This window comes from Oncorhynchus clarkii, chromosome 33 (assembly GCF_045791955.1).
Source record: "Oncorhynchus clarkii lewisi isolate Uvic-CL-2024 chromosome 33, UVic_Ocla_1.0, whole genome shotgun sequence".
In the NCBI taxonomy this organism is placed as follows: Eukaryota; Metazoa; Chordata; class Actinopteri; order Salmoniformes; family Salmonidae; genus Oncorhynchus; species Oncorhynchus clarkii.
In genome coordinates this window covers 18632243-18644490 of record NC_092179.1, presented here as the reverse complement: position 1 = coordinate 18644490, position 12248 = coordinate 18632243, and the positions used below count along the sequence as shown (strand labels likewise).

Here is a 12248-nt window from a genome sequence, read left to right as displayed (position 1 = left end):
AACACAGCTCATCACACTGAACACACCATCCCCACTGTCAAACATGGTGGTGGCAGCATCATGGTTTGGGCCTGCTTTTCTTCAGCAGGGACAGGGAAGATGGTTAAAATTGATGGGAAGATGGATGGAGCCAAATACAGGACCATTCTGGAAGAAAACCTGATGGAGTCTGCAAAAGACCTGAGACTGGGACAGAGATTTGTCTTCCAACAAGACAATGATCCAAAACATAAAGCAAAATCTACAATGGAATGGTTCAAAAATAAACATATCCAGGTGTTAGAATGGCCAAGTCAAAGTCCAGACCTGAATCCAATCGAGAATCTGTGGAAAGAACTGAAAACTGCTGTTCACAAATGCTCTCCATCCAACCTCACTGAGCTCGAGCTGTTTTGCAAGGAGGAATGGGAAAAAATGTCAGTCTCTCGATGTGCAAAACTGATAGAGACATACCCCAAGCGACTTACAGCTGTAATCGCAGCAAAAGGTGGCGCTACAAAGTATTAACTTAAGGGGGCTGAATAATTTTACACGCCCAATTTTTCAGTTTTTGATTTGTTAAAAAAGTTTGAAATATCCAATAAATGTCGTTCCACTTCATGATTGTGTCCCACTTGTTGTTGATTCATCACAAAAAAATAAAGTTTTATATCTTTATGTTTGAAGCCTGAAATGTGGCAAAAGGTCGCAAAGTTCAAGGGGGCCGAATACTTTCGCAAGGCACTGTACTTGATTATACACAGATACAACCGCCAGATAAAGAGAGAGAATAATACCAATTGTTTGTATATTTATTTAACTTTTATTTAACTAGGCGAGTCAGTTAAGAACAATCATGGCCGGTTGTGATACAGCCTGGAATCGAACCAGGGTGTCTGCAGTGATGCCTCTAGCACTGAGATGCAGTGCCTTAGACTGCTACAGATACAAGGCAGAGAGAGAGAGGAGAGTAAGGAGAGAGAGGGGGAGAGACAGAGACAGAGATAAAGAGAGAGACATAGAGAGAGAGAGACAGAAAGAGAGAAAGAAAGGGGGAGAGAGACACAGAGAGAGAAACAGAGAGAGACAGAGAGAGACAGACACAGAGAGAGACAGAGAGAGAGAGGGGGGAGACAGAGAGGGGGGGAGACAGAGAGAGAGGAAGAGAGAGCGAGGGGGAGAGAGGAAGAGAGAGCGGGGAGAGAGAGAGAGAGAGAGAGAGAGAGAGAGAGAGAGAGAGAGAGAGGGGGGGAGACAGAGAGAGAGAGAAGAGAGAGAGACAGAGACAGAGAGAGAAAGAGCCGTTAATTTCTACAACCACCTAAAAGGAAGTGATTCACAAACCTTCCATAACAAAGCCATCACCTACAGAGAGATGAACCTGGAGAAGAGTCCCCTAAGCAAGCTGGTCCTGGGGCTCTGTTCACAAACACAAACACACCCTACAGAGCCCCAGGACAACAGCACAATTAGACCCAACCAAATCATGAGAAAACAAAAAGATAATTACTTGACACATTGGAAAGAATTAACAAAAAAACAGAGCAAACTAGAATGCTATTTGGCCCTAAACAGAGAGTACACAGCGGCAGAATACCTGACCACTGTGACTGACCCAAAATTAAGGAAAGCTTTGACTATGTACAGACTCAGTGAGCATAGCCTTGCTATTGAGAAAGGCCGCCGTAGGCAGACATGGCTCTCAAGAGAAGACAGGCTATGTGCTCACTGCCCACAAAATGAGGTGGAAACTGAGCTGCACTTCCTAACCTCCTGCCCAATGTATGACCATATTAGAGAGACATATTTCCCTCAGATTACACAGATCCACAAAGAATTCGAAAACAAATCCAAATTTGAAAAACTCCCATATCTACTGGGTGAAATTCCACAGTGTGCCATCACAGCAGCAAGATTTGTGACCTGTTGCCACGAGAAAAGGGCAACCAGTGAAGAACAAACACCATTGTAAATACAACCCATATTTATGCTTATTTATTTTATCTTGTGTCCTTTAACCATTTGTACATTGTTAAAACACTGTGTATATATATATAATATGACATTTGTAATGTCTTTACTGTTTTGAAACCTCTGTATGTGTAATGTTTACTGTTAATTTTTGTTGTTTTTCACTTTATATATTAACTTTGTATGTTGTCTACCTCACTTGCTTTGGCAATGTTAACACATGTTTCCCATGACAATAAAGCCCTTGAATTGAATTGAATTGAATTGAGAGAGAGACAGAGACAGAGAGGGGGGAGAGACAGAGAGAGGAAGAGAGAGAGGGGGGAGAGAGGAAGAGAGAGGGGGGAGAGAGAGAGAGCGAGACAGAGAGAGAGACAGAGAGAGAGAGACAGAGAGAGGAAGAGAGAGAGGGGGGGAGAGAGGAAAAGAGAGAGGTGAGAGAGAGAGAGTGAGGAAGAGACAACAGAGACAGAGACAGAGAGAGAGAGAGAGGGGGGGATAGAGAGAGAGAGACAGAGAGAGAGAGACAGAGAGAGAGAGACAGAGAGAGAGACAGAGAGAGAGGAAGAGAGAGAGGAAGAGAGAGAGGTGAGAGAGAGGAAGAGAGAGAGGTGAGAGAGAGAGAGAGAGAGAGAGAGAGAGAGAGAGAGAGAGAGAGACAGAGATAGCGAGGAAGAGACAACAGAGACAGAGAGAGACAGAGAGAGAGGGGGGGATAGAGACAGCGAGGAAGAGAGAGGATAAGAGTGAAAACAACATAGTAGAGTTCATAGAAAGACAGGGCAATTGACCGTTACCATTAAGAACGCAAACACTCAACCTAATTGTGTTAACTATGGTGACCTCTGATCTATGGTTTCCTATAGGCCACTGAGGCTCCAGCAGCTTCTAGGAAGAGATTTGATATGTCATTCCCTTAGTGGGGGTCCAAAGTGATGCAGGGCACACCCTTTCATGTATACCTATGAGTAGAAAACACACACACGCTCTAACACACACACACATATAACTCTCCCACACACTCACGTCTAAACCCAAATATCAAGCCGGTGGCATTCTGACCTAACTAGTCTTTTTTAGTGTTAGAAGGTCTATTCTGAGTGTGTTTATTGACCGATGGGGAACTGTGAGAGGATAAAGAGTTGGCAGACAGGGCTGTGGTGTTAGAGAGAGCGAGAGAGAGAGAGGAGAGAGAGAGGAGAGAGAGAGAGGAGAGAGAGAGCGAGAGAGGAGATAGAGTGATAGAGAGAGAGAGATAGAGGGGCAGGAGAGAGAGAAAAAGAGAGATAGAGAGAGAGTTGAGAAAGAGAGAGAGGGAGAGAGAGAGAGAGAGAGAGAGAGCAGAGCCACTGTCAGATGGAGATGGATTGATAATAACAGACTGATGCATCCTGCCTGTCAGCGAGCGAAAGCACCCAGCTGTGAATAACACGCGGAATCACACCAGATAAAAGAGAGAGAGGGAGAGATTAAGGGCGAGGGAAAGAAAGGATGCACTTTTTTAGTTTCATTTTCACTCCATTCACACAAATGATGAGTCTGTTCTTCTCTCTCTCTCTCTCTTCCCCTCTCTCTCTTCCCCTCTCTCTCTCTCTCTCTCTCTCTCTCCTCTCTCTCTCTCTCTCTCTCTCTCCTCTCTCTCTCTCTCTCTCTCCCCTCTCTCTCTCTCTCTCTCCTCTCTCTCTCTTCCCCTCTCTCTCTCTCCTCTCTCTCTCTCTCTCTCTCTCTCTCTCTCTCTCTCTCTCTCTCTCTCTCTCTCTCTCTCTCTCTCTCTCTCTCTCTCTCTCTCTCTCTCTCCTCCTCTCTCTCTCTCCTCTCTCTCTCTCTTCCCCTCTCTCTCTCTCTCTCCTCTCTCTCTCTGTCTCTTACACCACAGCCCTGTCTGCCAACTCTTTATCCTGGTTATTAGAGTCTTCTTTGATTTGGCACTAAAACAGACCTCCCGCAGGAATATGAGAGGTTGTTCCAAATACAACTCTCTTTTCTGTTGACATAATGGGAGGAGGAGGGGGATTAATGGGTGGAAAGTATCACCCTGAGACAATTAAATGAAAGTAGCTAATGTTGTTGCCTATTTGCAGTGTTTGTTTTGTACTTTGAATTGCAAGATTAGAGGAGGTTTATTGGGATGAAGTGTTTTCATTCAGTTTCACGTAATTAGTTTCATAAATTTGTAAATTCGCTTTATACACTCACCACACACAGCCAATTTCAACACAATTAGGCTGTCAGCCAGCATGCCTCCACATGCACGCACGCACACACACCCGAGTGTGTACTGTGATGAGACTGTCTGTCTGTCTGTCTGTCTGTCTGTCTGTCTGTCAGCCCACCTGATGGCCAAATTGCTGTGAAATCAAAGTATGTTTACTGGAAGAAGAAGAAAAAAAGTGTTCCCATGGCAACACATCCTGACGGACAGGTCAGAGAGTGTTTTCATCAACTGAGCATTAGGGGGTGTGGGGGTGATGACTGATGTGTATGACGGGGATGGGCTGAGATAGTGCGGTGAGAGATAATTATCACTAATGTACTGGTTTTGAAGTCTTGTGGTTGTTTTCTAATGAGGAGCACAACCAGAGAGGGTGACTGGTATTCTCCCCAGATGAACCTCACACAGCATCGGTCCAGAAGTGAGGATCAGCTGCTGGTGGGGGGGGGTTACAGCAGACTGGCTGGGTTGTGTAATGGAGTACCCCCCCCCCCCAGTGTGTGTGTGAGTGTGAGCCCTGGGTGGAACGAGCACTAAATGTTTACACAACACCTTCATTCACACAAACTCACACAATCGCACGCACACACACACACACACACACACACACACCACTAACAAGCTAAAACAATAAGACCATGTTGACACTACATCAGAGATGTGTCCCCGAGTCACCCACCACCTACTATGTGATAAACAACATGAAAGAGATCAGCAAAACTGACCGAGGCCTCCAAGCTCCTCGTATCTAAGGCAACGAGTTACTAAGGCGTTACCATGGTATCTAATATTTATTAAGGTAAGAGTTTAAGGACTTCTATTATTAGAGTTTCTGTACAAACACTTAGACAGGTTGGGTATGGAAAGATTTAAACATTAGTCTAACACACACACACACGCACATGCATGCACACACACACACACACGCACGCGCACACACATGCATGCACACACACACACAAACACGCACGAGCACACACACTGGTTTTGGAGTCTTGTGGTTGTTTTCTAATGAGGAGCACAACCAGAGAGGTAACTCAATGCACACACGGTAACCCAATGCACACACAGTAACCCAATGCACACACGGTAACCCAATGCACACACAGTAACCCAATGCACACACGGTAACCCAATGCACACACAGTAACCCAATGCACACACGGTAACCCAATGCACACACAGTAACCCAATGCACACACAGTAACCCAATGCACACACAATAACCCAATGCAGCCCTAATGGTATAAAGATAATGGTATATCTCCATGGTACAGGGAGACAGCATCAAGATAGCCAGGGTCAGCATTACCAGAGAGCTACTGACAAACCTTATGCCTACATCTCCACCATACCTCTTCTTTCTCTCCCTCTCTGTCTCTTTTTTCTCATTAGTGGTCTGTGGCAAGACTGACTAGAAGAGAGTCATTATCCACACACACACACAAAAAAAAAAAAAAACCACACTCACGACTCAGCAAAATCACAACAACTACGACTACTATAGGCCAGTAAGGAGGCACTCACTGGTAAAGAGAAGAGAAAGAGGGGGGGGGCATTAAAGATAGGGAAGGGGTGATTAGAGAGAGATGGAGGGAGAGAGAGAGAGAGAGAGAGAGAGAGAGAGAGAGAGAGAGAGAAAGGTATTAAAGGTAGGGAAGGGGTGATGAGAGAGATGGAGAGAGAGAGAAAGAGAAAGGTAATAAAGGTAGGGAAGGGGTGATGAGAGAGAGAGAAACAGGTAGGGCAGAGAGAGAGATTAATGATGTGGTCTGGATAACTAAAATCAGATCAGCCATCTATGACTGACTGGTTTTAAAGACATCCCTCTGGCATTAGGCAAGCAGAATAGTTTAACTATACATGCACGTGGGCACACACACACACACACACACACACACACACACACACACACACACACGCACACACACACACACACACACACACACACACACACAGGGGCAGGACACAACACGTCTGACACAACATCAAACTGTCAAACACAACCTCTCCCTGCTTGGCTCTTTTTCTGTAACTCTACCATCCGTTTACCTGGTGTTTACATTTATCCAAATGCCCCCCCCCCCACACACACACACACACACACACACACACACACACAGCTCCTCACGTGGTGCTTGTCAAAGTCTGCCTATGAACTGCCGTCAGTATAAACGCACAGCTGACAGCATGTGACTACTGTTCTGACTACGTTTAGACTGGAAACAGCTTGAAGACTGTAGTACCTTGAGACATATAGTCTCAGCCACACACACACCCTACCTCTGTGACGTGGATGAGTGGGATGGTCGTGAAGTGCTTCTTCATCTCTCCTCGTCCTCAGGGTTAAGGGCCAGAGTGTGTGAAGTCAAAGTTCATTCCTACGAGTTCCAGAAGACGCTCAGTGATCATCAAAGAGCTGGCAGCCTTTTAGAGGAACAGCCACTGTGGGAGGAGTGTGTGTGTGTGTGTGTGTGTGTGGTTTCCCTCTGGCTCTGGTGAAAGCCCTTCCTTCCTGTCAGTGGAGATAAAGATGTGCCGTCACAAGGCCCGGCTCGGACTTCCCCAACCAACACCCTAAAAATACAAAGATACACTCCTACACACACACACACACTTCTACGCCCTTATAAGGCAGTAACCATCCCCCACCCCCCCGCCTGAGGTCTCTGATTCTTATCCACCTCCCTCCTTTGCCAGGCACACTTCAACACGGCTTTCATTTATTACCTCTGAGGCCAATCAGGAGTCAGCAGCCAGAACAACAGGCTGAGAGGTAGTAGGGATGTCTGACAGGTTAGGAGAGGGAGGGAATACAGGTCCTCCGTATACTGCTGTTGGGATAGAGCTGGTTAAGTTAGTGAAGTAGTCTCTCCCCCCTCCCTGTCTCAGTGGTGAATACATTCAGACAGAGCCATTAATCTGCACAGACAGACAGACAGGTTCTCAGAGACATATGGGCTTAGCCTTAGTGAATTATAGTTGGGGGGTATATTTGATTATTTGTGGGAGTGGGAGCAGAGCCCAGTTGCATTGAGACACTCTCACACACACACACACACACACACACACACACACACACACACACACACACACACACACACACACACACACACAGAGACAGACAGACAGACAGACAGACAGACAGACAGACAGACAGACAGTCTGTGTGCGTGTCTCTCAATGCAACTGTCTGTCTGTCTGTCTGTCTGTCTGTCTGTCTGTCTGTCTGTGAGTGTCTCAATGCAACTGGGCTCTGCTCCCACTCCCACAAATAATCAAATATATCCCCCAACTATAATTCACTAAGGCTAAGCCCATATGTCTCTGAGAACCATTCAGTGTGTCTTTTTCACTCTCTTTCTCTTTCTGTCTCTCTCAGAGCCCATTAAGAGCTGAGACACACAGGGGAGGTGAACAGAACATGGCCAGGGGTATTTTACAGCACTATGCTCAAGAGGAAGTGTAAAGGCATGAAAACCTTACAAATAAGATACTTGGCGCATCGCCCCCTCTGACCCATTAAACATCTACAGAGTCGGGAGGCTTGTCTTCCTATCCAGGAAATACTACAGACTCATCATATATCATCTCCAGAGGAATACAGAAATGAATACGATATGGACAGAAGGAAGAACAGAAGAGACAAAATGAGGAGTTGGGTAGGAAGGAGAGTATACGGGTAGCAGAAAGGAAAGAGAACGTAGCAGAAACAGGAAGAGGGAGGGAGGGAAAAGAAAATAGGGAGTTTGCTCAGAAAGTATATAATGGGGACAGACAGGTGGTGAGATGAGGGGAGAGGGTACCAGGGGGGAGAGGGATGAGTGTACCAGGGGGCAGAGGGGAGAAGGATGAGGGTACCAGGGGGCAGAGGGGAGAGGGATGCACCTGCTCTAAAATGAGTCCTTACATTCCCTCTGGTACCCAGCTGGCATCACCACCAACACAGCTGCCACCTCATTATATATACATTACATTATATACAAATGGAGAGGAATAGAGAGATGGGAAGAGAGAGAGAAGAGAGTTGCAGAGAGAAAATGGAGAGTGAGATGAGAGATGTGTTGAGTGTTCACTGACCTTATAATTAGCCACAAGGAAGTATCGCCATGGCAGTACAAGTCCTCTCACTTAAATCAGACGCCATTTTACTCCATTTACACAAATGACTCAGAGACAGTAGCTGAAACACCAGCGACACAGCTCTGATATCCTACACACACTAAACCTAACCAACTAAACATGGCAGACTTGTGTTCCTTTACAGCAGGTTCCGATAAACCCTAAGCCCTTTATGCTAATCCCTTAGACCTTAAGCACCAGGAGCTTCAACCCACTGAGAGACAGTGAAGTTGGAAACACATTTAAATGCTCCAGTTAGTTCAAGCACCTTCCAGTCAAGGCGATAAAGCTCAGCCGCAAGGCGCCAAAAGATTACTCAGGATCTTTATGAGATTGTCCCCCGGTCCCCGTCCTGGTGCCTATGTGACTGGCTTCCAAATGAAAGCCGGTCGCATTCTAGTCAGAGGTAGCTGGATATATTGCAACACCTGGAACTGCTGACTTGTGGCAATGTTATTCCACATCAACAAAGAGCTTCTCAATTTACATGCTCAAAAGCAAAGTGCTCATGAATTGTGTTTGATTTAATTATGATATAGCTGAGGTGTGAGTTGAATGCCGACTTTATCAGGGGACACAGTGACCCCAGGTGGATGGATCAGTCATTACAGGTCTTCCTGACAGACAGAAAGTGGAAAGGAGAAAATGATGTGGCCCCTTTCCAATAAATCTTTAAAGGCCCAGTGCAGTCAAAAACGTGACTTTTCTGTGTTTTATATACATTTCCACACCATGAGGTTGGAATAATACTGTGAAATTGTGAAAATGATTATAATTTTAGCTGTTTGAAAAGGCCACCTTAAATTTCAGCCTGCTTTGGTGGGATGCAGTTTTGGTCTGCCTGGTGACATCTCCAGTTGGTAAATTAGTTAATAGACCAATAAGAACGATAGTTCCAAACCTCTCTGCCAATAACAGCTAGTTTAAATTGTTCTCCTCCCAACTCAAACCACTCCTAGAGTGTCCAAGCAAAATTCTAATTTGAGAAATTGTTCTTTGCTAAGAAGCTATTTTTCATGTTTCTGGTCACTGGTTCAGGAATGGCTGAAAAATCACAACAGCAAAAAAAGAAGAAAAAAACAGTATACAACATATTTTTTTAAATCTAAGAAAATCAGCTATTTTGGTTTCTTTTTGAACATTTTAATTGAAAAGAATCACAGTATGGTACTTCATTGTTACCCAGAAATGATGTTATATTGAGATTTAAAAAGAAGGCTGCATTGGACCTTAAACATGCATCCTTCCTTCCTCTCTCCCTTGAAGTAACTACTATAGTAACACATTTGGGATGTAGGATATTTATGAGGGTTTCGCCTATCCAGCCATGTCATTTCATTTCAGTGAGGGGGCATTTCAAATTGATTCAAACAGCCATATAAAGGGATAGAGAGACTGACCTCATTCTCTGCCTCCTCACTGACCCCACGGCCAAATAGCGTTGACAGCGTAAACCTTCTCATCTAACAGCCAAGACCACTGGAAGCAAAGGCAGGGTTAGAATACCGGTAAACCCTGAGTAACCAAGCTGCTTCTGAAAATATGAATGTCCTTACTATGGTACAGACTACAGTAGAATAGCTATTATGATGCCTACAAGTAGATAAACTCTGCAATTTTTCCAGTGCATAAAAATATCTACTTCCAACGCCATATGAAAATATTCACTACGGACTAATACAGTATACAGTATTTATTTTCTGCACCACCAAAGAGTCAAACTATGGTCTTAACTAGACATTGACATCAGAAAATTGTCTGCCAACTCAGACTGGTACTGGAGTCAACTCACCTCTCATAGCACAGCAGTCCCCGAGAGGACAGAGGGACTGGAGCTGGGAGTGTGAGTGTCTGTCTGCCTGTGTGAATGTGACAACACCCTGCCCACAATATCACCCTGATATGATGGTCATCTGATCAGACATGCTCCTATTACCCCCATGTGAAATACTGCAGCCTTTTCTCAGCTCAGCAATATCCTGCTGTCTGCAACACACACACACAAATCAGACCATCTAACACCCTCAGAGAAACATTACCTCATCATCTGCCCCTCAACAATGGGCCAGTCTCAGTCAGTCTTAAAAAACATCTCAAACAAACTCATGTTGCTAACATTTTTATGTCATACTTGTGGAGAGCTGGTCATTAGTCAGCCAACAAGTCACTAGTGACATAACAGCCCACAGTTTCACACATAAGGACTGAGTCATCACCAGTGTCCATATAGATTAGATTTTATTTAGAAGCAAAGATGTGGTGGTGAACGCACACACAGGAAATCACACTCATCATTTACAGAACAAGGTCACGGGTCAGAGGTCGAAGGTCAGGTCTAAGCAGGGTCACTGAGCCTTTGGGGGCACCCACTCGTGGATCTTCTTGCGGGTGGTGGAGTAGGGCACGTACGCCTGGGCCGAACCACTCACGTTGAACTGGTGGACCTCCGCCAGGAACTTCTTGGGCGTAGGAGGGTGTGTGGTGGGGGGGTTGTCTGTCATACAGTGGAGCCAGCGATGCCTGAGGTGATTTAAGATTGGGAGTTAGCATCAGGTACTCATTTCATCAATAGAAGGTTCTTAGACGGTAAAAACACAATTAAGACACCAGTACATCAACTCAATGAGTACCACCCAGATCTATGACAATTCCATACTCAGAACTTTGTCAGCAATTTTACTATGAAGGCCAGTATCTCCAACATGGCAATGGCCCAGTCACTGAGATCAGGCAACTCCACCTGTGTCAAACCAAGTAAGATGTATTTACCATTCAGCGGGCACCATGCTGCCATCCACCTCCCACATGGTGTTCTTTCCATTCATCTCCGTCGTGTAGATCACCCAGCGGTGACGACCTGACAAGGAGAGGTGTTACTCTGAGTACACTACAGGTCTTTGAACAGCCCTCTCTACCACACCTCTACTACTTGATTTCCCCACACTCTGACCAATCAACTCCATATGGAAAATATTATATGTGCCGACTACATTCAGAGATAATATGATGATTGTCACTGCAGGACATAGCCGAAGGCCATCACTGGTAATGTGAGCTGAGGTTTCGGTCTGTTCAACCTTACCAAAAAAGTAGCGTGTGTCCTCAAAGTACTTGTTTCCATACTTGTCCACGCCAATCAGCGCTCCCGTTTTCACATCATTTGCCCTGTAACAAAATAACAGTCACTCCAAGTTAGATAAATTGCTGGCTAGTCCATTAGCACTATGTCTAATTTGTCAGACCGGATACAGGTCAGAGATCACACAATCAAGTAGCCTTAAAACAGATTTTTTTTAAAGCAGTGAATCCGTTTGTTTACCAATTCTAGCCAGCTACAGTAGTTAACGATAGCAAGTTAGCTAGCAGATTGCCTGTCGACCGGGGACACTTATTTATCTCGAGTAAATGCATTGAAAGTGACAACCACCTCTATAGATTACAAAGCACATTATATCGCTCTTCAACTGACCTGAATAACTGAACAAATAGGCCTTTCACACCACCGTGACCTCCTAACTGTCCCAAAGCCCTTCGAACGACATGTATATACTCCGCCATTTTTAGACGGGACTGATTTGGGTAACGGACACTGTTGTACTTTCCGTATGAAACGCTTCTCGGTCCACAACAGTTCCGTCCATTGTTTCAAGTCTAACAGTGGTTAGTCTACGAACAGCATTTCAAGCCGTTTCAAGCCCTGTTTCTCTTCTGTTCTGTGATGACAGTAAACGAGTAAAGTAAACCGTAGTAAGAAAATGCTACCACCTAACTGTCCATTTTGAAGTGTCTCAATACTAGAAACAATTTGATGACAATTTGATGGTAACCTATTGTAAAAATAATAATAATGTAACCATGCTAACAGTCTTGTCTCAAGTGTATCTTAACGTTACTTGGGAGCAAAATGTGTTGACTAATATAGAAGTATAATTTAGAAGCTAAATGTAATTAGTTATAATAAAAT

The 12248-nt window shown here is 44.8% G+C and overlaps 2 protein-coding genes across 2 annotated transcripts in view; both read right to left on the bottom strand.

The window, feature by feature from the left end:
* LOC139393221 (transmembrane and coiled-coil domain protein 3-like) overlaps positions 1 to 6542 on the bottom strand; it is a 38026-nt gene extending 31484 nt beyond the window's left edge. Inside the window, exon 1 of the mRNA XM_071141666.1 lies at positions 6446 to 6542. Within this exon, the coding sequence (XP_070997767.1) occupies positions 6446 to 6490 (45 nt within the window). The 5' untranslated portion in view covers positions 6491 to 6542. The remainder of the gene's footprint in view (positions 1 to 6445) is intronic.
* A 3963-nt stretch (positions 6543 to 10505) lies between these two features.
* LOC139393035 (NADH dehydrogenase [ubiquinone] 1 alpha subcomplex subunit 12-like) lies at positions 10506 to 11913 on the bottom strand. The gene is made up of 4 exons (XM_071141358.1): positions 11754 to 11913; positions 11367 to 11449; positions 11054 to 11141; positions 10506 to 10804 (listed from the first exon to the last, which is right to left on the bottom strand). The coding sequence occupies exons 1-4, from the start codon at positions 11840 to 11842 to the stop codon at positions 10630 to 10632; spliced, it is 435 nt and encodes a 144-aa protein (XP_070997459.1). The 5' UTR covers positions 11843 to 11913; the 3' UTR covers positions 10506 to 10629.
* Positions 11914 to 12248: the final 335 nt, after the last annotated feature.

Coding starts and splice junctions, on each gene's coding strand:
- LOC139393035 (XM_071141358.1), bottom strand. CDS start 11,842: ATGGCGGAGTATATACATGTCGTTCGAAGGGCTTTGGGACAGTTAGGA. Junction 11,450..11,753: donor CTATTTGTTCAGTTATTCAG/GTCAGTTGAAGA, acceptor ATTTTGTTACAG/GGCAAATGATGTGAAAACGG. Junction 10,805..11,053: donor AGCATGGTGCCCGCTGAATG/GTAAATACATCT, acceptor AAATCACCTCAG/GCATCGCTGGCTCCACTGTA.